The 27,722-nt window shown below is 43.7% G+C and overlaps 1 protein-coding gene and 1 non-coding gene across 4 annotated transcripts in view; both read left to right on the forward strand.

Moving 5' to 3' along the window:
• The first annotated feature begins 6,375 nt into the window (after window positions 1-6,375).
• On the forward strand, window positions 6,376-6,481 carry LOC129518930 (U6 spliceosomal RNA). The gene has a single exon (XR_008666268.1). It is a non-coding gene; the product is annotated as a U6 spliceosomal RNA (small nuclear RNA).
• Window positions 6,482-25,675: 19,194 nt separating this feature from the next.
• Window positions 25,676-27,722, forward strand: part of DOCK11 (dedicator of cytokinesis 11) — a 187,896-nt gene continuing 185,849 nt past the window's right edge. Inside the window, exon 1 of one of the 3 annotated variants that reach the window (XM_055338257.1) lies at window positions 25,676-25,945. In XM_055338257.1, the coding sequence (XP_055194232.1) occupies window positions 25,844-25,945 (102 nt within the window). In that variant the 5' untranslated portion in view covers window positions 25,676-25,843. The remainder of the gene's footprint in view (window positions 25,946-27,722) is intronic. The other 2 variants (XM_055338255.1, XM_055338256.1) reach the window with 2 other exon arrangements.

Raw genomic sequence — 27,722 nt, forward strand, 5'->3', positions numbered from 1 at the left:
CTCCTTATTATGAGAACTCATAGGATTTACCACTTAACTACTTTCCCATATATCACATAGCAGTGTTAGCTATTCTCATCACATTGAACTATATCTCTAGTACTTATTTATCTTATAACTGGAAGTTTGTACCTTTTGATCACTTTTCTCCAATTCCCCCTCACCCTTGCCCCCACTTGTAATTACAAATCTGATCTCTCTCTCTCTCTCTCTCTCTCTCTCTCTCTCTAAGTAAGTTCTGCACCCAATGTGGGGCTTGAACTCATGACCCTAAAATCAATAGTTGTGAATTCTACCAACTGAGCCACTCAAGCATCCCTGATCTCTTTTTTTAATTGCTGTATAATTGACAATAAATGGTATGTTAGTTTCAGGAGTGCAATATATTGATCTAACAATTCTATACAATACTCATGTGCTTACCATGATAATTGTAGTCACCATCTGTCACCATACAATGTTACTACAATATTATTTTTTTAAAGATTTATTTATTTTAGAGAGAAAGAGCACGTGAGCGAGGGGAGGGACAGAGGAAGGAGAGAAAGGATCTCAAGCCCGATGTGGGGCTCAATCTCATGACCTGAGCTGAAATCAAGAGTCAATCGTTTAACTGACTAAGCCACCTAGGGGCCCCTACTACAATATTATTAACTATATTCCCTATTCCATCCTTTTCATCTGATTTTTAAAAAATTTTTATTTATTTACGATAGTCACACACACACACACAGAGAGAGAGAGAGAGAGAGAGAGAGAGAGAGAGAGAGAGAGAGAGAGGCAGAGACACAGGCAGAGGGAGAAGCAGGCTCCATGCACCGGGAGCCCGACGTGGGACTCGATCCCGGGTCTCCAGGATCGCACCCTGGGCCAAAGGCAGGCGCTAAACCACTGCGCCACCCAAGGATCCCTCATCTGATTTTTTTTTCTATGAGTTTCGGTTTTCTATGAGAGTGGCACTTGAACTCACAATCCGGAGGTCAGGAGTTGCATGCTTCACTGACTGAGCCAGCCAAGTGCCCTGATGGGTTTGGGTTTGGTTTATTTTAGATTCCACGTGTGAGATCATATAGTGTTTGTCTTTTTTTTTTTTTTGTCTGTCTTAGCACAGTGCCTTCAAGGTTTATCCATGTCACAAATGGTAGGATTTCCTCATTTTTAATGGCTGAATAATATTCCATTATATATATACTACAACATTTTTTACCCCAAATAAATCCCAAGTTGTTAAGTAAAATGAGCCTCAGTTACCATCCTTGCCCCCAGACTCCAGACTCCTTGCCTCCAGACTCCGCATGCAGTCAGAGATGTTCTGTGAAGAACCATATGGTTCAGATACAGTGAGAAATTGAATACCTACCTAACAGAGAAGCAAAAGTATGCCCTTCTGTCCTTCCACATTTTTCCACAGAAATATTCCAGAGTAGAGGTGTATGAATGCTGAAGCATAAAATTTCATTGAAGTCTTGATTTCACTTTAAAAATCCACACAGGGAATCCCTGGGTGGCTCAGTGGTTTAACGCTGCCTTCAGCCCAGGGCGTGATCCTGGAGTCCCGGGATCAAGTCCCACATCGGGCTCCCTGCGTGGAGCCTGCTTCTCCCTCTCTCTGTGTCTCTGCCTCTCTCTCTGTCTCTCATGAATAAATAAAATCTTCTTAAAAAATCCACACAAATTTTGCTCTTTACTACATAATATATCCAAGTTTGTTATAATATAAAAATGTCATTTGGGGTACCTGGCTGGCTCAGTTAACTGAGCATATGACTCTTGATCTTGGGGTTGTGAGTTCGAACACCATTGCTGGGTATAGAGATTACTTAAAAATAAAATCTTTTTCAAAAAATGCCATTTAGGTGTGCAACTCTTGATCTCTGAGTCATGTGTTTGAGCCCCACATTGGGTGTAGATTACTTAAAAATAAAATCCTAAAAAATTGTTTTTAAATACCATTTAAAGTTACTCATTATCTAGTAAAAATGTACACTCCAAGAAGATGCATTTTGTTGAAACTGTTAACCAGATTATAATATTTAGATCTGCTTGGCTAGATTTTAGCACCTCGTACAGGAGGGATTCCCAAAAATGATGCCAGAAGGGAGTCAGGGTCCCTCCTAAGCAAATGAAAAGCAAACAATGAGAATCCATCGAAGTAAGATATTACTTTAAAGGGCTTGGGAGGTATTTCTCCAGAAGTTCTGTTGTAAATGGCATTGAAAGAAGCAGTGAGCTCTTTTATTATTCTTTTCTCATGGCCTGACTTGGCATGTCACTCTAAAATCCCATTCCTACAGGGGCACCTGGGTGGCAGTCTGTTGAACATCTGCTCTTGTTTTCGATTTGGGTTGTGATCTTGGGGTCGTGGGATTGTCTGCTTCAGATTCACTCTCCCTCTCCTTCTGCCCCTCTCACTTGGGCTCTCTTTCTAAAATAAATAAATCTTCAAAACAACAAACAAAAAAAAGTCCCATTCCTATGGGACACCCCCACAGAAATCACCCAGTTTGTTTGCACAATGTAAATGTGTCTGCCTGGTAGGATATAGATGGTCCAATAGGTTTAGAGAAGAGATTTCTTTTTATGACCACAGCAAGCAAATTTATTTTTATTTATTTACTTATTTATTTATTCATGAGAGACACTGAAAGAGAGGCAGAGACACAGGCAGAGGGAGAAGCAGGCTGCCCGTGGGGAGCCCAGTGCAGGACTCGATCCCGGGACTGGGATCATGCCCTGAGCCGAAGGCAGATGCTCAACCTCTGAGCCACCCAGGCGTCCAAGGAGCAATTTTTAAAAATTTATTTCTTAAGTAATCTCTACGCCAAACATGGGGCTTGAACTCACAACCCTGAGATGGAGTCACAGGCTCCAGTGGCTGACCCAGCCAGGCACTCCTACAAGAGTAATTCTTATTCATTGTATACAAATCGAAAAGTATAAAAGAGCAGGAAAAAAAAGAAGCTGATAACCCAGAGCAACCCCGTTTTGGTATATTTTCTTCCAGCTTTTTTTCCTGCCTTTGTTTGTTTCTTTGTTTTCACACAATAAAGATCATTCGACATATGTAAATTTTTATCTTGATTTTGTCCCTTATTATTATAGCATTTTTCCATGTTCTTAAATATTCCTCTAACAATTCCATTTAATGACTGCACAAAGTCCCGATTTCTAAAACTAAATATTATAGGTTTAGATTGCTTCCAGTTTTTTTCAGATTTCTCAAAAACACTTAGATGAACACTCTTGTGCACAAATTTTCATCCACAGTACAGAGTGCACACTTAGATAAATGTCTTAGGATGGGGACTTAACATGCATTTTTTTTAAAGATTGTATTATTTATTTGACAGAGAGAGAAAATGTAGGCGCGCGTGCACACAAGCACGGGGAGCTGCGGAGGGAGAGGCAGAGGCAGGCTCCCCTGAGCAAGGAGTGGGATGTGGGGTTCAGTCCCAGAACCCTGGGATCACATTTCAAGGGGAAGGCAGACACTTAACTGACTGAGCTACCCAGGTGCCCTGTTTATGCATTTTTAAAAAAGATTTTATTTATTTGTTCATGAGAAACACGCACAGAGAGAGAGAGAGAGAGAGGCAGACGGAGAAGCAGGCTCCATGCAGGGAGCCCGACGTGGGACTCGATCCCGGGTCTCCAGGATCACGCCCTGGGCCAAAGGCGGCTCTAAACCGCTGAGCCACTCCGGCTGCCCTATGCATGTTTTTAAGGCTTTTGATACATACAGTCTATCAGACAGGATTCGGGCTTTTTTTAAGACTTTATTTTTAGATAATCTATCATCCAACGTGAGGTTAGAATCCACGTCGCATGCTTCACTGCCTGAGCCAGAAAGGTGCCCCAGTCAGCCAGGATTCTTAATCAAGAGCAGTAGATTCTGTCTCTGGAAGGGTAAGTAGAAAAGGAGTTTGCTAAAGAACGTGGAGTTTTTCACAGAATTGTTGGCAGTACTGGATAATCGAGTCCAAACTGCCAGAAATGATGCTCCAAACCAGGTCACTGAACAAGCTTAACGCAAATGATCATGGCCTAAGTAAATGGCACATCCTAGAGTTGTCCGTACACAGTGGCTTTGAACCTCACTATAAAAAAAAAAAAAACCCACTGCCCTACACTGTTGCCAGCACCAGAAAAAAGCAGGATCTCTTCTTTCATCATCTATGTCAGCAAAAAGAGAAGCTCCATGCAGAGCCTGGTTTAATTACCACCCTTACTGTCAAGTCTAAGTCTCCTGAAAGCAAAGCTGAGGTCACCCTCTTGCAGGCTAGCTGCAAGAGACACTGAGAATCTGAGCTGGGGCCCGTAAGCTTGGAATTTCCACAAATATAAAAATGAAAGTTGCCACATAAAATACAGGATACCTGGTTAAGTTCAAATTTCAGGTAAGTTATGAATAATATTTAATATAAGTATATCACAAACACTTATGGGACATAATTACACCTAAAAATTATTTGTTGTTTATCTGAAACTCCCAAGTTAACCGGGTGTCCTATATTTGTATTTGCTAAATCTGGCAACCCTAACAGAAATGCTGTTCAAAAGCTGATGGGCCCACGAATGAGTGTTTCAAACTCCCGCTGCACTATCACGTTGTTTTACTAAAAAGCTAAAAAGAAGCATCAACAATGAACAGGAGTTTCTAAATCGCCAATGGTCTCACTTCAAAAAAATGTTTGCCAATTTGCTAGGCAAGAAATGAGATTTAATTATTGTTTTATTTTACCTTTCTGGAATTTTGAATGGGGCTGAACAACTTCTCAAACCTTCATTATTTTTGTCTCCCCCTTTGCGGACAGATCAGTCTTGTGCTCATCATTTCTCTGTTGGGGTCTTTCTATGTTCATTATCAGCTCTTCATGCAATAAGTACATTATTCCTGTGCCTGGCTTATTGTTCTCTTTTAATTCATGATCCTTTGATTTACAGAGGTTTACATGATCAATCTCTTGCTTCCCCACCCCCATACACAGAACAATTTTCCTCTTCTAGAGACCAGATAAATATTACTTATGCTGTCTTCTAGATTTTTATGGTTTTATTGATTTATTTTTACCCTTTAATGTGCCTGGAGTGGGGTGATAATAAATAGACTTTTTTTTCTAAATAGTTAACCAGTGGGCATGCCTGGCTGGCTCAGTTGGAGCATGTGACTCTTGATCTCAGGGTCGTGAGTTCAAGTCCTACATTGGACCTAGGGCTTACTTTAAAATATATATGTATTTCATAATATATAATAAAATAATAAATATATTATTAAAAATAAAAATATATATGTTCAAAAAATATGTTCAATTGGATTCTATATATTAAGAATGACTAATCAAAAAATAAAATAGAAAAAATCATACTCATAATAGGACAAAAGCTATTAAACAACTAGCTTTTTGTTAAGCAAATTGAATAAAATATATTTAAAAACTTTTTAGTGAAAATTAGAAGATGACATTACCGAAGAGAGGAGTACACTACATTCAATAGTGGGAAGACACACTATCATGAAGAGATCAGTTGTCCCCCAACTGATCAATAAATTCAAGACAATTCCAATAAAAACCCCATAGGTTTGTGTGTGTGTGTGTGCATGAAATTTGATAAGTTGGTCCTCCAATTGTATGGAAGTGAAAAGTGTCAATAACTCACACATTCTGAAGAACAATAAGAGTGAATTTTCCTTACCAGATATGATGACTTTTTATAAAAATATAGCAATGAAGACATTGTGGTATTGGACAAAGAATAGGTAAGAGTTTTAATGGAATGGAACAGAGAAGCCAGGACAGACTCACTCATATATGGAAACTTGTTACTTGACTGAGGTGACTTTATAAATAGGAAGAGAGAGGATAGACTGTTTATTAAATGATTCTGGAAAAAATTGCTTGTCCAAATGGAATACATTGATAATGTTAGATCACTACCACACACCGTGGACAAAAATAAATCCCAGAATAATCAAATACTTAAATAGAACAGAATGTGAATGCTTTTTTAAAAAATAAGAGTTTATTTATTTGACAGAAGGAGAGGGAGTAAGAGAGCACAATCATCGGGGAGCTGCAGAGGGAGAGGGAGAAGCAGGTTCCCCACTGAGCAGAGAGCTTAATGTAGGGCTTGATCCCAGGACCCCAGGTTCATGACCTGATCTGAAGGCAGACTCTTAACCCACTGAACCACCCAGGTGCCTCCAGAATGTGAATGCATTTAGAAGGAAGTCTGATAATAACAATCATGAGGATGAGAAGAGAAGGGAATTTTCATAAATTGCTAGTTCATGGGAAAGGTGAGGATGGTCCTATATAAACTCCAGAGAAACTTACATGGTTGCACAAGGAAACGTGTACAAGAATGATCTATCCCCTGCTCACTTGGGCAGCAAAGACACTGAAATTAGAACGATACAGAGAAGATTAGTATGGCCCCATGCAAGGATGACATGTAAATTCATGAAGCGTTCCATATTTTATTTTATTATGTTTTAAAAGATTTTATTTCTAAGTAATCTCTGCACCCCATGTGGAGCTTGAACTCAAACCTGCCCCTGCCCACCCCCCACCCAGATCAAGGACCACATGCTCTACTGACTGAGCCAACCAGGCATCCTGTGTTCCATATTTAAAAAAAAAAATGTCGGGACGCCTGGGTGGTTCAGCCGTTGAGTGTCTGCCTTCGGCTCAGGGCATGATCCCAGTCCTGGGATCAAGTCCCACATCGGGATCCCTGCACGGAACCTGCTTTTCCCTCTGCCTGTGTCTCTGCCTCTCTCTGTGTGTCTCTCATGAATAAATAAATAAAATATTTTAAAAAAACCAAAAGGTCAGTCCAGTATGACTAGAGATGGTGAAAACTTGGAAAAAAATTGTACATCAGTAAGGTAATGGGTAAATAAATTACAGCGTAGTCATACAATGGGATTGCTTATAACAGTTCAAAGGAATGAGCTAGGTATGCATGTATTAGTATGAATAATACTCAAAATCATTATGTCGATGGACATAATACTCTGTCCCAGATAATCAATGACAGATGAATGGATAAAGAAGATGTGGCATACACACACACACACACACACACACACACACATACACACAGCACTGGAATATTACTCAGCCACCAAAAAGAATTAAATCTTGCCATTTGCAATGATATGGTTGGAACTAGAGGGTATTATGCTAAGTGAAATAAGTCAGAGAAAGACAAATATGTGATTTCACTCATATGTGGAATTTAAGAAACAAAACAGGTGAACATAGGGGAAGGGAAGGAAAAATAAAATGAGATAAAAACAGAGAGGTAGACAAACCATAAGAGACTCTTAACTAAGAAGCAAACTGAGGGTTGCTGGAGCAGAGGGGGTTGGGGGATGGGGTAACTGAGTGATGGGCATTAAGGAGGGCACGTGATGTAATGAGCACTGGGTGTGACGTGCAACTGATGAATCACTAAATTCTACCCGTGAAACTAATAATGCACTATATGTTAACTAAATTGAATTTAAATAAAAAAATTTTTAAAAATCATTATGTTGAATTACAAAAGCGATTTGTAGGATGATAGGTACAATATACCATGTCTGTAAAACTTTTAAATATACAAAACAGTATTATATATTATTAATAGATAAATGTATATGTAGTAAGTCTATCAAACCTTGCATGGGAAGTTATACACAGAATTCAGATAGTGGTTACCTCTAAGGGAGTGGGGAAGAGGATTGAGGAAAGGGATAGAGGATATTTCAATATATTAATAATTATTTCTTGAGAAACTCTGAAATTTTTTTTGTAACTATGTGAGGAGATGGATGTTAATTATATTTACTGTGATAATTGTTTTGCAATGCATGTACGTCGAGTCATTGTGCCCTATACTTAAATTTGTACAGAGATGTATGTAAATTAGAGCTCAATAAAACTGGAACAAGGGCTCCTGGCTGGCTCAATCAGTAGACCATATGACTCTTGATCTCAGGTTTGTGGGTTTAAGCCCCATGTTGGGTGTAGAGATTATGTAAAGAAACCTAAAGTAAATAAATGAATAAAATATTTGTTCCAGTTTTTTTTTAAGATTTTGTTTCTTTAAGTAATCTCTATACCCAATGCGGGGCTTGAACCCACAACCTCAAGATCGAGAGTTGCACACTCTTCCAACAGAGCCAGTCAGGTGCCCCATGAAACAAAAATTTTGAAGAGAAAAGGAAAACTCTGAAGCCCATTTGGCAAAAATATTTGGATGTGTCATGTCTGATCCGTGGTCAAATAGGTGTTTATTTTATGTTCCTTTCTATATATTTGAAATATTTCATAAATTCAAACTTTTTTTAAATAATCAACAGGACTAGTTGCGTGTGGGTGTAAAGTCAAGAAAGGAGTCAAAGATGACTCAGGTTTCATGCCTGGTGATGATGTCATGGACAGAAAAAGAGAAGCTAGGGAAGCTGGCTTTGTAGAAGATAAGGAGCTGTATTTCTGGCATGTTCGGCTTAAAGAAACAGCAGAACATCCAGCTAAGAAACACACATTAGGATGTGAGAAGCCAGAGATCGGGACTGGAAACTGGCCTGCAAATAGGGAGTGGCAAAGCAGGACATTGGCCCAGGACCCCATCCTTTCATGTCACAGGGACCAGGCCATACCAATCTTTTCTTTTCTTTTTTTTTTTTCATCTTCTCCCCCCCCACACACACACCATGGGAGCCTTTAATGGAGAAGAGATTCAAGAGGGAGAGAACAAGAAACAGTGCAGAGCCAGGTAGTGAGGATTGGGGAAAGGTTATTGAATGTGGCGAGCACTTGCAGGCAAGATTGTATCAAGCAGTGAAGAGAGTCCAGCTGGCAGGTGGCTATGGACGAAGGGGCAAAGGAAGGGGAAGCAGGTGTAGCCCATTCATTTTAGAAACAGGCAATGAAACAGAGGAGAGATACTGTATTTTGTCTATGGACAGGTATACATGGAGCAAAAGTAGACAAACTTGCATGGGAAGTATATACATAAACTTTATGTATATACATACATAATAGTCGCACATACTCGTGTGTATGAATATATGTATATTCATATGTGTGTGTGTATGCACATGTGTCTTAGTCCATTTGGGCTGCTATAACAAAATACCACAGACAGGGTGGCTCATGAACAACAGAAATTTATTGCTCGCAGTTTTGGAGGCTGGAAGTCTGAGATTAAGATGCCAGCCAGCTTGGTCAGGTGAGGGCCCTCTCCTGGGTAGCAGATGTCTCATTGTATGCTCACATGGAGAAAGGAGTTAGGGAGCCTTGTGGGGGGTCTCTTTTTATAAGAACACTAATCCCATTCATGAGGGCTCCACTGTCAAACCCAGTCACCCCTCAAAAGCCTCACTTTCGAATACCATCACATGGAACATTAGGATTTCAACATATGAATTTAGGGAGACACAAACATTCAGACCATAGCAATATGTATACCTAAAGGAATATATTTTAATCACTCACAATACTAACATACTACTCAAAATCTGCCACAGTGAACAAATATGTACAAGTATATGCATACATTTGATATATACATAATGATAGGTATGTATGTTATGTATCTGTATACTTTTCTAGCTTGTGCAAGGAGGGTCTGAGGAAAGAATTTAACATTTAGAAGCACCCCAGCCCCGAAATTTCAAATCAACTACCAGTTAAAATGGCAGAAAAAGAAAATTTCAAGAGGCAACTGGCTGGCTAATGTGACTCTTGACCTCGGGGTTGTGAGTTTTGAGTCCCATGTTGGGTGTGGAGATTACATAAACACATACATACAAAATACATACATAAAATTTTTGAAAAGGTGTTTTAAAAAAAAGAAAATTCCAGAAAGCTTGTCACATAGACTACTCTGAGGAGGACAAGGAGTCAAAAATACACTAACTCTATAGACATTTTCAGCCATTTCAAGAGAAATATGAAGCCAAAGTCAATAGCCATTAAGGATTAGATACAAAAAAATAAATCCTCTCAGAGGGAAAAATTGAATTGCTCACTCTTAGTGGAAAAGCAATACAATGGCAGAGCACTTGGTGTGGAAAGATTCAGGCTTTCTTACATTGACAAATCAGAAGAGGGGTGCCCAGCTGGCTCAGTCCATGGAGTCTGCAACTCTTGATCTCAGGGTCCTGAATTGAAGCCCCGTGTTGGATGTGAAGCCTACTTAAAATTTAAAAAATATTTTTTTTTAATCAGGAGAAGAAAAACACACAACCATATGAAGTTATCAAGCTGGAGAAACTCCAGGAACTTAAGTAAAGGATCAAGGAGATGAAGTAGTTTTTTTAAAATTTTCTTTATTTATTAGAAAGAGGGAGAACATGAGTTGGGGGAGGGAGTGGGGGGAGAGGGAGAAGCAGAGTCCCCGCTGAGCAGGGAGCCCCACGTGGGGCTCAATCTCAGGACCCTGAGATCATGACCTGAGCCAAAGGCAGACACTTAACCGACTGAACCACCCAGGTGCCCCCTGGAGTAGTTTCTATAATAGACCAAACAGAATTTTCCACACGTATGTGAACAAGGAACACTCTTAAATTATGACATGTTGCTGGAACTCCACCAGGAGCTCAAGATATAATATACTCATTTGAATTAAAGTAGACAATCAAACAACAAAAATATTTTCTGGCAAATTAATTGCTACAAGAAAGGATTATGATTAGATTCTCATGCTCTAGAAATTTTATAAGATGCCAAAGTACCAATGACTGAACGTTTATAAGATTAACTTATTTTTATTTTATCTATTTATTTTTAAGGATTTTAAAGATTGTATTATTTGGGGGGATCTGGGTAGCTCAGTCAGTTGATTTCAGCTCAGGTCACAATCTCAGGGTCCTGGGAAGGAGCCCCGGATAGGGCTCCATTCTCAGCAGGGAATATGCTTCAGGTCTCTCTCTTTCTGTCCCTCCCCCTGCTTGCTCACAAATTCTCTCTCTAAAATAAATAAATAAATCTTTTTATAAGTAAAGACTTTTTATTTTTTAAAGTAATCTCTACACCCAACATGGGGCTCAAATTTACAACCCCCAATCAGGAGTCACATGCTCTACCAACTGAGCCAGCCAGGTGCCCCAATTTTTATTTTATTAAAAATAAAATACATTAAGCTCAGATATTTTTATTTTTAAGCTTTATTATTAAATGTGGCATATAGGAGTGTGTTGAGTGGCTCAGTCAGTTAAGTGTCTGCCTTCAGCCCAGGTCATGATCTTAGGGTCCTGGGATTGAATTGAGACTTGCATTGGACTCCCTGCCCAGCGGGGCATCTGCTTCTCCCTCTGCCTCTCTCCCTTCTCACCCCCTCTCCATTCATGCTTGTTCACCCTCTGTCAAATAAATAAAATCTTTTTTAAAATATGACATATAAAATCAATGTTTAAAAATGTTGAAATTAAAATTTTTTAATTAAAAAAGAAATTTTAAGTCTTGTTTAAATACAAGAACAGTGCAGGGTGCCTGGCTGGCTCGGTTGGCAGAGCACAAGACTCTTGATTTTGAAATTTTAAGTTTGAGCCCCATATTGAGTGTAGAAATTACTTTTTTAAAAATCTTAAAGGGTGCCTGTGTAGCTCAGTAGTTGAGCATCTATTGGTTTCAACTCAAATCCTGATTTCAGGGTCCTGATCTCGGAGTCATGGAATTGAGCCCCACATTGCACTCAGCACTTAGTGTGGAGTCCGCTTGAGTTTCTCTCTCCCTCTGCTCCTCCCCGTCCCTAAAAAAATAATAATAATAAATCTTTTAAAAAATCTTAAAAAAAACAAAACAAGAACAGTGCATTTATGCCTTTTTTGTTGTTTTATTTAAATTCAAGATAGTTAACATAGTGCATTACTAATTTCAGGGGTAGAATTTAGTGATTCATCAGTTGCATATCACACCCAGTGCTCACTACATCATGTGCCCTCCTTAATCCCCATCACCCAGTTACCTCATCCTTCTTTCCCCTCCAGCAACCCTCAGTTTGTTCTCTATAGTTAAGTGTCTCACATTTGTGTCTTTTTATCACATACTTTCTTCATATTATGAACAATGATACTGGATAGGAATTTTACATCATTTAGTCATTCAACAAATGTTTATTGAGCACCTACCATGTGTCAAACACTGCTCTAAGTACAATGGATACAATGATGAATAAAACAGGCAAAAAACTGCTTGCACAGAGCTTATAATCTACTGAGGAGAGACAGACACGAAACAAAATATATAGATAATGAGTACTTAGGGGAGAAAACAGGAAAGAAAAAGAAAAGAAAGAGTCTGGGGGGTGGGGTGGGTTGCAATTTTAAATAGGATGTTCAGTGAAGGCCTCACTGAGAAAGTGGTGTCTGAGCAAAGCTAGAGGGGGGCGGGCAGGAGCCACGTGGAAGTCTGGGGCAACAGCATTCCAGACAGAGGAGACAGCAAATGCAAATGCCCTGAGGCTGAAACTTGCCTGGTGTTTTTGAGAAAAGGCCAGGAAGCCAGTAGGCCTGGTGTGAGCCACCCAGAGGGAGACTACAGAGGAGCACAGAGAGGTCTCAAACTATTATCAGGACTTTAGCTCTTATGGAGTGACATAAGGAGCTGCTAGGGGTTCTGAGCAGACCTGTCTCAATCTGACTTTCATATTACGGTCGACCCTCGAATAGCATGGGTTTCAATTGCACTGGGCCACTTATACATGGATTTTTTTCAATAAACACAGTATAGTACTGTAGATGTATTATCTCTTCCTTATGATTTTCTTTTTTTAAAAAAAGAGGTTTTATTTATTTATTTGAGAGACAGAGTGAGAGAGAGGGAGCACATAAGCAGGGGCAGAGGGAGAGGTAGAAGGACAGGGAGAAACAGACTTCTCACAGCAGGGACCCCAATGAGGGGCTCCATCCCAGGAATCTGGGATCATGACCTGAGCCAAAGGCAGATGCTCAACTCACTGAGCCACCCAGGCAACCCTTCCTTATGATTTTCTTAATATTTCCTTTTTTCCAGCTTACATTATTGTAAGAATATAGTATATAATACATATAACATACAAAATATGTGTTAATTGACTATTTATGTCATCTGTCAAGCTTGTGGTGAACAGTAGACTATCGGTAGTTCAGTCCTGGGGGACTCAAAAGTTATACATGCATTTTCAACCTTGTGGGGGTCAGCACCCCTGGCTTCCACGTTGCTCAAGGGTCAACTGTAACAGGGCCCCCCGCTGGCTGCTGTGTTATGAACAAACTGAAGGAGCCAAGGCTACCAACAAGACCGACCATTCAGGAGGCTGAGGCATTACCTAGGAAGATATGCTGGTGCTTTGGACCAGGGTAGTGACAACAGAGGTGGTGAGAAATGGTCTTAAATTTTGAAGGTAGAGCCCCCAGGATATGTCAATGCACTCACTGGATGTGGCCTGTAAGAGAGAGGAGTTTAGGCTGGCTCCAAGGTTTTGGGCCTGAACACCTGGAAAAATGGAGTTGCCATTAACTGAGATGTGTAAGCCTTCGAAATGTTTTTGGGAGAAGATGAGAGGCTTCATTTTGGACATATTAAGTTTGAAATGCCTATGCTAAATCTAGGTAGGGTGGTTGAGTAGACAATTGGCTGTACTGCAGCGCAGGGGAGAGATCTGAGCTGCAGAGGTAAATTTGGAAGTTTTTAGCATATACATCTGCGCCATCAAGTACAGCAGCCACTGGCTACCTTGACTATTGAACCCTTGAAACATGACTGATCTGAATTGAGATGTGCTGTAAGTGTAAAACACACTGGATTTCAAAGACAATACAGAAAAAGGAAAGTGAAATATCTCATCAATAATTATTTTATGGGCACGTGGCTCAGTCTGTTAAGCGTCTGCCTTCAGTTCAGGTCATGATCCCAGGGTCATGAGATGGAGCCCTGCGTGCGGCTTCCTGCTCAGCAGGGAGTCTGCTTCTCCCTCAACTTCTGTCCCTGCTCCTGTGCTCTCTCTCTCTCACTCTCTCAAATAAATAAATAAAATCTTTAAAAAATTATTTTATATTGATCACATGTTGACATTACATTTAGGATATACAAATATCTCTTGCTTTTCGAAAGGTCACATCATGCCACTTCACTTTTACTAAAGACCTACATTAGTACCTGCTTTTGCTAAACTGGAAGAAATCCAAGGAAGATTCTCACTTTTACAAAAAAAAAAAAAAAAAAAAGCAAAAAGTGAAACTAGTGTTTGTTTTGTAGCGGGCTGTTACAGGCAGTGCACCCCAAAGAGCTAGAGCGGCCCTGCCAGCCTCCTTCCCTGGGAACTACACTCAGCATCTCAGCATCAAGCAGCCATGGCTTTAACCTGTATCTGTGAACATCTGTGATTTATCTCTACTTAGTTCTTGCACCCATTAGCAAGATGTGTCTTAAGGTATCAGAAAAGCCCAAGGCAGATTATTTTTAGGTCTGGGAACATTCAAACACTTTTCCATATAAATTAATGGTAATTGCTTCTTTGCTTTATATTATTTCGGCTTATGACAAGTTTCATGGGAATGTTCTACTTTAACATACTGCAGGCAACCTGTGTTGGGTTAAAGAAAACATCAAAATTAATTTCGCCTATTTTTTAAATAATTTATTCATTTTAATTTATTTTTATTATTTATTTATATGATAGCGAGAGCGCAATAGAGCACAAGCAGGGGGAGAAGCAGGCTCCCCCCTGAGCAAGGAGACCAATGCGGGGCTTGATCCAGGACCCTGAGATCATGACCTGAGCCAAGGGCAGATGCTTAACTGACTGAACCACCCAGGCACCCCAAAAGACTTTAAGTAATCTCCACACAACAACGTCAGGCTCAAACTTACAACCCTGAGATCAAGAGTCACATGCTCTACCAACTGAGCCAACCAGGTGTCCATTGGCTAATAGAAGACTATTTTTTATATTTTAAAACACTTTTATTTATTTATGCATGAAAGACAGAGGGAGAGAGAGAGGCAGAGACACAGGCAGAGAGAGAAGCAGGCTCCATGCAGGAAACCCGATGCGGGACTCGATCCTGGGACTCCAGGTTCACGCCCTGAGCCAAAGGCAGATGCTCAACCGCTGAGCCACCCAGGCGTCCCGAGAAGATTTTAAGTGATATATGTGGCTCACATTACATTTCTGTTGGACAGCACTGGTACAGATGGTATAAGATGGATCATCAAGGGATAGAAGAGTAGCTAGAGAAGGGGTCCAAAGAGTGAGCCTTCAGGCATGCCAACATTGATACACACACACACACACACACACACACACACACATAAATATATAAATAAATATATGTGTGTTCTTATATAAATACATATACATGTATATAAATATATATTGTATATCTATATACACATTCAACTTTATTGAGCTATAATTATTTTTTTAATTTTTATTTATTTATGATAATCACAGAGAGAGAGAGAGAGAGAGAGGCAGAGATACAGGCAGAGGGAGAAGCAGGCTCCATGCACTGGGAGCCTGACGTGGGATTCGATCCCGGGTCTCCAGGATCACGCCCTGGGCCAAAGGCAGGTGCCAAACCGCTGTGACCCAGGGATCCCTTGAGCTATAATTATAAACAATAAAGCACACTTGTTATATATATATATATATATATATATATGAATAAATATGCATATACATGTAACCATCAGCCCACTATATTTTCTTTTAATTCTAGCTTAATCTAAAGGAACCGTTTTGAGCAGATTCATTGAAGAAAAGGGAAGAACACAAATATGATGTTTTACAATACGTAGGTACTCTTTAATTCAGCTGTTTCAGAAATCATGACTATTTCACTCTAGGTAATTCAGCTTCTGAGTTTTGAGAAATCAAAGGCTCTCATTGTTTACAGTCACTTTTTAAAAAAATTTTATTTATTTATTCATGAGACACAGAAGGAGAGAGAGAGAGGCAGAGACACAGGCAGAGGGAGAAGCAGGCTCCATGCAGGGAGCCCAACGTGGGACTCGATCCTGGGACCCCAGGATTACTATAACTCTGCCTTGGTGAGATTCAGACCTTATGAAGCCCCATAAGTCTCTGGTTTTGGTTTATTTTGTTTGTTTGCTCATAATTTTTCTCTCAACCCCGGTATCCCTGGGGAGTGAGAAGAATGAGTGGATACAGCACAAGGCCACTTGCAGACAGCTGAACAGACTGTCCCTACATATCTCCAAGGGGGGTGCCATTCATGTGATTTAGGATGTGATTGGTATTCTCTAGAATTGCTCGGTATGGCAGCCCTGGTGGTGCATGTATTTAATAAATATTTCTGAATGTCACGAAAACTGCAGTCACCGGGGAGGACCATATATTTCAGTACGATGTTTAGTTGATAAATGCTGCCTATGCATTAATTCCCTTGCTATCGTGTTTTCATTCTCCTGGTGATCTTCCATGAACTTTCAGTAGTTTCTGGACACAGAAAGCCATTTTTAAAAGGCAGATTATCGCATAATCAGAACAACTATATGAATATGTTACCTTAGACATCATTCTTCCCAATGCTCTCTGGCTTCCTTATCAGCCTATTTATTTATTTATTTATTTAGCCATCGTGGTCACTCCAAACCAGCACACACAACTGGTTTATCAGGGTATGATTGATTTTAGACTTTCAGACTAAGGAAATTTCTGAAAACAGATAATATGTATTATATTGCTACAGTTTTACAAGCACAATTTCTCTATTTTTTAAAAAAGATCTTATTTATTTGAGAGAGAGAGAGAGAGAGAGTGTGTGTGTGTGTGTGTGTACAGGAGGAGGAACAGAGGCAGAGAGAGAATCCCAAGGTGACTCTGCCCTGAGCGTGGAGCCCCATGCGGGGCTCCATCTCACGACTCTGAAATCATGACCCGAGTTGAAATCAAGTCGGATGCTTAACCAACTGAGCCACCCAGGCACCCCTCAATTTCTCTATTTTTAATTATGGAAAATTTTATACACAATATACAGAAAGGCAGAAAGAATAGTATAATGAATCCTCATGTACCCATCACCCAGATTCAACAGATAGTGACTTTTTGCTAGTCTTGTTTCACCTGCCACTCCCCACCATCTCCTTCTCTTCCTCCTCCTCCTTCTTCTTTTTGATGTGCTATTTTTTATTTATTTTATGTTAATTATATAACATACAATTAATCATTTTTTAAATTAAAAAAATTATTTGTGAGGGGAGCCTAGCTGGCTCAGTCAGTAGAACATGTGACTCTTTTTTTTAAAGATTTTATTTATTTATTCATGAGAGACACATAGAGAGAGAGAGAGGCAGAGACACAGGCAGAGGGAGAAACAGGCTCCATACAGGGAGCCTGACGTGGGACTCAATCCCGGTCTCCAGGATCATGCCCTGGGCCGAAGGCAGGTGCTAAACCGCTGAGCCACCCAGGGATTGCCATGACTCTTGATCTCAGGGTCATTGAGTTCAAGCCCCATGTTGGGCATGGAGCCTATTTCAGAAAAAAAAATCAGTTGTGATAAAGGGCACATAATATAAAATTTATCCTCTTAACCATTTTTAAGTGTACCGTTCAGCAGTGTTAATTATATTCTCATTGTTGTGAAACAGATTTCTAGAACTTTTTCATCTAGCAAAATTGAAACTTCATACCCACTGAACAACTCTCCATTTCTTCCCCCTCACTTCTCAGCCCCTGACAACCACCTTTCTACTTTTTGTTCCCAAAATTTTGACCACTATAGATGTATGTCTCAAATGAGTAGAGTCATATAACCATTGTTTTTTTGTGGCTGGCTTATTTCACTCCACATCATGTGTTGAGGTTCATCCATATCCATTATAGCAGGTGATAGGATTCCCTTCTTTTTTAAGGTTGAATAATACCTTTTTAAACTTTTTAAAAAGATGTTATTTATTTATTCATGAGAGACACACAGAGAGAGTCAGGGACACAGGCAGAGGGAGAAGCAGCCTCGCCGCAAGGAGCCTTATGTGGGACTCGATCCCAGGACCCCAGGATCCCGACCTGAACCAAAGGCAGATGCTCAACCCCTGAGCCGCCCAGGTGTCCCAAGTTTGAATAATATTCTACAGTTAAATGTCCAATTTGGTACATTCACCACCACCTCTCTCTAGTTGCAAAACTTTTTCATCACCCCAGAAGAACACCTCATACCCACTAAGGAATTCCAACCTATTTCCTTTTCTGCCAGTCCTGGCAACCCCTACTCTCTTCTGCCTCAAAAAGTTTTGCCTTTTCTGGGCATTTCATATAAAAGGAATCGTATAATAGTTCATCTTTTGTGTCTGGTTTCTTTTATTTAGCACAATTTTTTCAAGGCTCATCCAAGGTATAACATGTAGCAGGAATTCGTTCCTTTTTATGGCTGAAAATATTTCACTATGTGGCTATACCATATTTTTTTAGCTGTTCACCTACTGATGGACATTTGGGTTGTTTCCATCCTTTGGCTATTAGAAAAAATGCTGCTCCAAACATTTATGTATAAGTATCCATATGAGGGGATCCCTGGGTGGCTCAGCGGTTTAGTGCCTGCCTTCGGCCCGGGGCATGATCCTGGAGACCCGAGATCGAGTCCCACATCGATCTCCCTGCATGGAGCCTGCTTCTCCCCCTGCCTGTGTCTCTGCCTCTCTTTCTCTCTGTGTCTCTCATGAATAAAGAAATAAAATCTTTAAAAAAAAAAACAAGTATCCATATGATATTTGCTTTTATTTCTCTTGGACATATACCTAGGATTGGAATTGCTTGAGCATATGGTAATTCTATCTGGTTGTTTTAAAAAATATTTTGTTTATTTATTTGAAAAAGAAAGGTGCAAGTGAGGGAGAGAGCACGAGCAGCAGGGAAGGAAGAAGGGGGTGAGGGAGAAGGAGAAGGAAGCTCTGCTGAACAGGGAGCTTGATGCAGGGCTCAATCCCAGGATCATGCCCTGAGCCAAAGGCAGATGCTTAACCGCTGAGCCACCCAGGTGTCCCTTTTCTAGGAGTCTTATTGCTTTAGCTCTTATAATTAGATCATCAATTTATTTTTAAGTTAATTTTTATATGTGGAGTGAGGTAGGGGACCAATTTCATTCTTTTGCATATGGAAATCTGATTGTCCAGAACCATTTGGTAAACAGACTATTTTTTCCCCATTGAATGGTCTTGGCACTTTCTGTGATTTTTTTTAAAGATTTTATTTCTTTATTTTTATTTTTATTTCTTTATTTACAGGAAAGAAAAAGAGAGAAGGGGTGGTGAGAAACAGAGGGAGAAGGAGAAGCAGACTTCCCACTGAGCAGGGAGCCCAATGCAGGGCTTGATTCCAGGACCTGGAGATCATGACCTGAGCCGAAGGCAGATGCTTAACCATCTGAGCCTCCCAGGTACCCCCCGTTTTTTTTAAAGATTTATTTATTTATTTTAGAGAGAGAGTGAGAGCACACACTGGGGAGGGGCAGAGGAAGAGGGAGATAAAGAATCTCAAGCATACTCCTAGTGGAGCACAGAGCCCCATGCAGGGCTCAATCCCATAGCCATGAGATCAAGACCTGAGTGGAAATCAAGAGTCAGGCACCTGAAGGACTGAACCACTCAGGTGCCCCAAGTGTCCTACTCTTGATTTCCACTCAGGTCATGGGGCTCTGCACTCAGTGGGGAGTCTGCTTGAGATTCTCTCCCTCTCCCTCTCCTCACGTGTGTGTGTGTGTGTGTGTGTGTGTGTGTGTGTGTGTGTGCGCGCGCACGCTCTCTCCCTCTCTCTCTCCCCCTCTCAAATAAATATATATTTCTAAGACTCTGGCTTCTACATGCTGGTAGTCTGTCACTGTCTGGTGTGTTCACTTTGATGAAGCCAGCTGCAATGTTATAAATTGCCTAATGGAGAAGCCATGTGGTAAGGAACCGAGGTCCTCAGTCCAGCAATCTGTAAGGATCCAGATCCTGCCAACAACCACTGAGCAAGCCTGGCATCAGATCATGACCCACATGAACCTTGAGATGAGTGAGGTCTCAACTGAAATCCTGATTATAGCCTTGTGAGAGATCCTAGATCCCCACCTTGATCACAACCTAGTGACAGACCCTCACCTGGAGGCCCAGCTAAGCAATACTCAGACTCCTGATCCACAGAAACAGTGGGATACGATGTGTACGTCGTTTTAAGCTGCTCAATTTCAGGGTAATCTGTTGCATGGCAAGAGATAACCAAGACATTGGATCTCGTAGGCCATTCTAAGTACAGACTGATCAGAGGGGTTGATTAGAATCACCAACTGGTATGTTACAAATAGACTCTAGGGGGAGACAGGGAGAATGCAGAGGGGCCAGTAGAGACACTGTTAAAATAATGTAGGCAAGAGATGCTGGTAGCTGGGACTAGGGTGGTATTGGTAGAGGTGAGGACACGTGGTTGAATCTTGGATGTACTTTGAAGGCAGAGTCAACAGGATTTGCTATTGGGTTGGATTCAGGGTGTGTAAGAAATATAAGAGATGACTCTAAGGTTTTTTGACCTAAACAACTTGTAAAGAACTAAGATATACTGAGAAGAAATTATAGAAGGGGTAGATTTGTGGAGGAATAATAGGAGTTAGGCTTGGGGCATGCTCAACTTTAGATACCAATGAGACATCCAAGTTTGGATGATGAATTGGATATACAAGTCAGATGGTTGAAGCCAGGAATACAAATTTGGGAGTCTGCAGCATTTAAATGTTTAAATGTGAAAGTCCCTTCGCCCTTTGCCCTTCACTCACACTTTCTACCTGTGAGGCCCCCACTGTTAGCTGATGTACGGGAACATAGTTACACACGCACAGATATTATTTTTTGTAAGATTTTATTTTTAAGTAATCTCTACACCCAACTTGGGGCTAGAACTTACAACCCTGAGATCAAGAGTCACATGCTCTACTGACTGAGCCAGCCAGGCACTCCTTTGTGTATATTGTTTTTTCACAAATAGAATTATTCTGTAACTTTTTAAAGTACTCTCTACACCCAATATGCGGCTCAAACTCAAGGCCCAGAGATCAAGAATCACATGCTCTATCAACTGAGCCAGCCAGGTGCCTCCTCTGCAACTTGCATTTTATAAATATTTTTGGAGCTTTTTCCATGTAAGGACATACATATATACCTCATTCTTTAAATAAACGTAGAAAATTCCTTAGTATGAATGAATTATGTATGGCTATCCATTCACTCAACAAATATTTTTTGAGCACCTACTACATGCCAGGCACTGGTCTAGGGATTGAGGATAAAGCAGTCCCTTACAGATGGATATTTCAGTTGTTTCTAATACTTTGCTATTACAAACACTGATACAATGAGCATCTTTACGGAGGCATCTCAGTTCACCTGTGAGTTTTTGGCATGAATTCATAGGTGTGGAATTTTTAGGTTAAAGGGCTCAAAGGCATTTCTAGTACTTGAATTTTGGGTTCAATTAGGATAGATAAATTTGTTTTATATTGTTTTACGATTTTATTTATTTATTTTAGAGAGAGACTGAGCGAGCTGGGGGGAGGGGCAGAAGGAAAGAATTAAGCAGACTCCCTGCTGAGCATGGAGCCCAACTGGGGTGGGGTGAGGGGGCTCCATCTCACTACCCTGAGATCATGACCTGAGCCAAAAATCAAGAGTCAGACGGTTAGCTGACTGAGCCACTGAGGTGCCCCGAAATTGAAGATATTTAATAAGTTTGGAAAAGAGATCACCCAGTATAATGCCCTATTGGAAGCTTTACGATTGCCTCTACAATTTCCCCTCACTATGTGAGTAGTCATGTCCAAATCCTCCTCATCCTCAAGGTCCAGATCAAACACCTCCTCCTTCAAGGAGCCTTCCATAGATCCTAATTGGATGTGATCTCACCTGCCTCTTTACCTCAAGCATGGTCTTTACCACATACTACATTGTATCATAAGTACATTCTTGTTGGGATGAGCACTGGGCGGCATAGGTGAGGGATGAATCGTCAAATTCTACTCCTGAAACCAATCCTACACTATATGTTAACTAACTCCAGTTAAAAAACAAACGGGATCCCTGGGTGGCGCAGCGGTTTGGCACCTGCCTTTGGCCCAGGGCGCGATCCCGGAGACCCGGGATCGAATCCCACATCGGGCTCCTGAGGCATGGAGCCTGCTTCTCCCTCTGCCTGTGTCTCTGCCTCTCTCTCTCTGTGACTATCATAAATAAATAAAAATTTAAAAAATTAAAAAAAAAACAAACAGCATTAGCCAGGATGATCTTGTACGCAACCCACTGCTTTCATATATTTCCCTCAGGAGAAGCTCTTGAGCTACAGAGCAAAATGTTCAAGTCCAGTGACAAAAAACCAGCAAAATAATGTGCTAAAAACCAAAACAAAACAACTTTTACTAGACTTTTTAAATTTAACTTGAATTCCTCCCTCGCCCTCCCTCAGTGCATAGCTCAGTGCTCAACGTTTATGTAACTCAACAGAAGCTCTGAAGCCACCCGGTGAAATCTCCGGCCTCAGGAATGGGTGTGGAGCCCGCGAGAGGACCAGATGGTGTTTGTGCACCATCGGTGTGACAAATGCTCGTGACGGCTCCACAAGGTCCTGGAGAAGCTGCCTACTTGTCATGCTGCATCTCCTAGCACTTCTCTTCCTTCAATGCTCCAGCCACGCTGGCCTTTTTTTCTGCCTTTGAATGCAGTCAGCTCCCTTCTCCGGGCCTTGTACCTGTAGTCTCTTCTGCCTGGAGGGCTCTACTTGCTGATCTCTGGTGGCCGCTTCTTTTCCATCAGCACTCACCTCTGTTTTCATTTCCCCAAAGAGGCCTTCCTTGACCATCTATTCTAAATGAGCTCCCCCAACTCCCTTCCTCTCTAGCAGGTCACCTTAATCCTCGCGTTCTATTCATCTCTTTCTGAAGTTCATGTGTCCATTTGCTTGCCCTAGAACAGAAGTGGCAGCAGAAGAGGGACATGGCTTATCTTTTTCAATTCTGTGCACTTTCAGTGGCTACAGCACGTAGTATTGTGGCTGAAAAGTAACAAAATTTCAACTAAAAGTTGCAACTTTTTTGAGTTTTATCGCCTACAAAGGAAATCAGGAGGTGGGCAGGATTAGGGAGGGTTAAATGATCAGTGCCATCCAGATTGTGGATTGGCTTCTCTGCGGTCATTTTAGCCTTTCCTCTGGCCTTCCCTCAAGGTTGTAAAAAGCCTGTCAAGAGCAGATGCATTTCAAGAAAACATCCCTCAGGAAGAAAAGGGGACAGAGGTCTCCTGGCCATCCCTTTTTATCAAGAGGGAAATACTTTCTCAGGAGCTTTCGTCTCACACCGCTGCTTGCTTGCTTGCTTGTTTGCTTATTATTTATTTATTTATTTATTTATTTATTTATTTATTTATTTATTTAAAATATTTTATTTATTCATGACAGACAGAGAGAGAGAGAGAGAGAGAGAGAGAGAGAGAGAGAGAGGCAGAGACACAGGCAGAGGGAGAAGCAGGCTCCATGCAGGGAATGCATTGTGGGACTGCATCCTGGTACTCCAGGATCACGCCCTGAGTTGAAGGCCACCCAGGTGTCCCTATAGGAATGGTCTTGACTCCCATTCAGTTTCTACCAAAGGAATATAAAAGAGCAGTGTGAGGGGATCCCTGGGTGGCTCAGCAGTTTGGTGCCTGCCTTCCAGCTGGGGTGTGATCCTGGAGTACCAGGATGGAGTCCCACATCGCGTTCCCTGCCTGGAGCCTGCTTCTCCCTCTGTCTGTGTCTGTGCCTCTCTCTGTGTGTGTCTCTCATGAATAAATAAACAAAATCTTTAAAAAAAGACCATTCCTGTAGTAAAAGAAAGTGAGATGAATGTGATTTTTTTAATCAATCATGATTCATCGGGAGCTGGGCCTGTCTTCTCCAAGCCCTGTGACTAGGCCCTACACCCAAAGCAAAACTGGGCTCTCAGCAAAGAGAAAGTTATGGCTGTAGGGCGTGACGTCCCGCTGATCTACCTGCATTCAAGAGTGAGCACATTTTATAAACATCCACTGTGGAAAGCTCAGATTGCTGATACAAAGCCTCTAGCTTTTTTAAAATAAAGATTGTATTTATTTATTCATGAGAGACATAGAGAAAGAGAGGCAGAGACATAGGCAGAGGGAGAAACAGGCTCCTTGCAGGAAACCCGATGCAGGACTCGATCCCAGGACCCCGGGGATCATACCCTGAGCCCAAGGCATCCCCTCGACCACTGAGCCACCAGATGTCCCCAAAGCCTCTACCTTTCTAGGACTTCCAGGTACTAAGCCTCATTGGACCCTCAGTCTGTGCTTTATTGGGACCAATGGGATGGCTGCTGGAATAGATTTGGTGCTAAAAGACTGGGCCTATTCCGGGTTCCTGGAAACCATCATCCATGTCCTTGTTTTCATAACAAAGTTCTTTATGTAGGTGTCACTGCTTGGTCTCTGAAGTTGGGAAAAGTGGGGGGCAAGTGCCTCAAGGCAGTGGTAGGAACCTTCTTGGAACATCTGCCATGGTACCCCAGAAACTGTTGGTCATTTTCAAACTCTCAACACATGAAGTAACCAGACAGAAAATTGCCAAGGTCAGTGGGGCTTCTCACTTTACAGCTGGGGAGCTTTTTCAGGGTCCCTAGTATTCCAAGATTCCCATCCTCATTTGTCTTAAGCATGTTTGTTTTACATCTAGTTAGATGTTCTTTTATTCTTGGAAAAGAATTTCTCGTTAGGTGAAGAGGATAAGGAAAGGAGTAGGAGATGGAGAGGTGACAGCTGGGCACACGTGAAGGCTTCTAGAGGACTAGAGGACAGGTCGGCCCCCAGACTCCAGGCGATGGCCTTCCCAATACCAACCCCACCCCACCCCAGCGCACGGGCCAGTGCAGAACTAGACAACCTGCCACAGGCTCAGGCCCCGCCACCCGGCTCTCCCCCGCCCTCGTGGGGGTGGGGTGGAGGGGGTGCAGCCGCAGCGAGTTTCCACTCCCCGAAGCCGGCTCCTTCCTCCCTCCCCGGGTCGCCCACCCCAGGGCGCAGGACCCCTCCGGGTCAGAAAGCGGTGCGGGGGGGGGGGGGGTGCGGGGAGGACCCAGCGAAGCGGCTCCGGCCAGAAACGCTCTCTCCCCCGCCCCCGACGGCCGCGTGACCCCTCCCGGCGGAGCACACAATAGGCGGCCGCTGCACGTTCCTTCCCAGCCCCTCGCCGCCTCTGCCCCGCGGGTTTGCGGGGGGGGGGGGGCGCACGCGAGAGTCCCCGGCGCTCCCGCAGGCGCCGCAGCCTCCGGGGCGGGAAAGGAGCACTGGGGTGGAACACGCCCCACACTTGGAGAGATTTCGCTACACCACCCCAGACACACACACGCGCGCGCGCGCGCGCGCGCGCCAAATGAAGCCGCCCGATCTCCCCGATCTCCCCGAAGCAGCCTGATCTCCCCTCCCGGATGCGGCTGCACCAGCAACATCAGCTGCGGGCGGAGCCCAAGCGGTTGCCACTTCCCCCCTCTTCCCTCGTGACCCTCGCCCCCCCCGTCCGCTCGCCCTCCCCCCGCACACACCCTTGCTCGCCGGACACACCCTCCTCCTGGGGCCCGCGGGAGCCGAGCTCGGGCTCTCCAGGGGAGGGAGCGGCCCCGCGGCGGGGCAGGACGGGGAGCGAGCGGGCGAGCCGAGGAGGGAAGGAGGGGGCGAGGGAGGAGCCGCGGCCCGGAGGGAGGAGCCGCGGGAGCCGCGCCGCCGCCGAGCTGCGATGTGGCCGGTCGGCCGGCGGGTAAACAGAGGGAGCAGCCGCGGCCGTGGCCGCCCCGGCCCGGGCCAGTGAGTGAGCCCGCCGCGACCTGCCCGCCGCTGCCATGGCCGAAGTGCGCAAATTCACCAAGCGGCTCAGCAAGCCCGGCACGGCGGCTGAGCTCCGGCAGAGCGTGTCGGAGGCCGTGCGGGGCTCCGTGGTGCTGGTGAGTGGCGGGGCGCCGGGCGCCCCGGGGGACGCGCTCCGGGCAAGAGCGGCGGGGCTGGCTTTCCGCGCGCGGGGACGGGGACGGGGACTGGAACCGCGCCGGCGGCGCCCCCCGCTGCGCGCCGCGCTCTTTCTCCGCTTCAGTAAGTTTGCGCACCAGCCGCCGCCGGCCGGGGTCCGAGTCCCAGCGCCCGCTGACAGCGCGGCGGGGGCGTGCGCCCGGCGGGACGCCGAGCTGCCCTCGGGGGCTCGGGGGGCTGCGCGGGAGGCGGGGGCTCGGAACCCGGGCCGGGCAGGCGCTGTAAGCCGGGGAGCGGACCTCGCTGCGCTTGAGCCGGCACAAAGAGCCGGGGACCGGGGCGCGACGAGATCCCCGTTCCCTTCTGCGGGCACCTGAGGCAGCCGCGGCGGAAGGATGCGATGAGCATTTCGCGCGCACACACACACACACACACACACGCACGCACGCGCGCGCGCGCGCACACACACACACACACACATACACACGTTGTGTACACAAAAAAAGAACCCCACCCAAAAAGCCCCGGGCTCCCAAGCTCGGGCGGGCGGTGAGAACAGAGGAAGCAGAGCGACTTCCTCCCGCTACTGGGGAGAGGGTGGTGATGGGTGTCGAAGGGGTGCTGGGCTGCTGCGGCGGAGGGAGGGAATTGCAAACAACGGGGTTCCGGGGCGAGTGCGCGCGGTGTCGCCCGCCACGGGGCGAGGGTGTCCCCCGGGACCTAGGAGCGCTCGGGAGGCCAGGAGACGGGGCCGTGTTTGGGGGACGATGGCGTGTGCAGGTCCGGGGATGGAGGCCCTGGGGGTCAGAGCCCCTGCGCTCACGGCCGCGGGGGGGGGCTGGGGGCTGGGGACTTGAGAGCGTGTTGACTCCTGGGGGGAGTCTCCCAGGAGCCCTCCATCGCACCCTCAGCCTCGTCCGGATTGTCTGGCGCTGGAGGAAAGCGGACGGTGCTAACGGGCTCTCTCGGCCCCTTGTGTTTTCGAGACACTCTGGTAGCCAGTTTCCTGGGCTAGAGAGCAAACCCTAAATAAGCCATCAGACTGGTTAATTAGTGTTTGTTTTGTTACTTTGGGATTTTGTTGTTCGTTCCTGTGTCTCCTTTCCCTCTACCTTAGAGTGTCTCGTCTGCTGTGTTTAAATTTCGCTGTTTAAGTGTGGGCTCTTTTTGTTAAAACAACTTATCATTGGAAGGGAACTTCACAGCTTTTCCTTGTAATTTTTCTGTTGATCTTGTAGAATCTGCGATAAAGCTAACATTAAAGGGAGGCCAGGGGCTTGATCCCTACAGTGGAGAAAGTTGACATTAGTGGGAGTTCTGGAGGAGGATCAAAGGTAAAATATGTACCTTTGAGATAAAGATCTGATCCCTAATAGCTACAACTGTGCAAAGCCAAGTGACTTTAAAGAAATCTCTCTGTCGTGGCTGGACCCTTGAAAGTTTAATCCTGCTGTTTAGCAGATCTAAAACCAGACCTTTAATGTTGTTTTAATGGACTTGGCTTATTGTACGTCTCACTGATTTTAGAAAGAGGTCCTGTTAGGGTCAGATTGGAACCTCGACTGTCATCACAGCCAGCTTAGAGAGGAAGGCAAGCTGTGTGCGGGGCATTTATACCCGGGGCTCTCACCTTGGGTGATTGCTAACAAGTGATTCAATCTGCCTAGCACAGGAAATGCTTTCCTGAATTCAAGAAAGAAAAAAACCTTGATTGAGCAGGGGTAGCTGGCCCTCTACTGCATGGTGCGAAGGGAG

Source organism: Nyctereutes procyonoides, unplaced genomic scaffold (assembly GCF_905146905.1).
Source record: "Nyctereutes procyonoides isolate TBG_1078 unplaced genomic scaffold, NYPRO_anot_genome, whole genome shotgun sequence".
NCBI classification, from domain to species: Eukaryota; Metazoa; Chordata; class Mammalia; order Carnivora; family Canidae; genus Nyctereutes; species Nyctereutes procyonoides.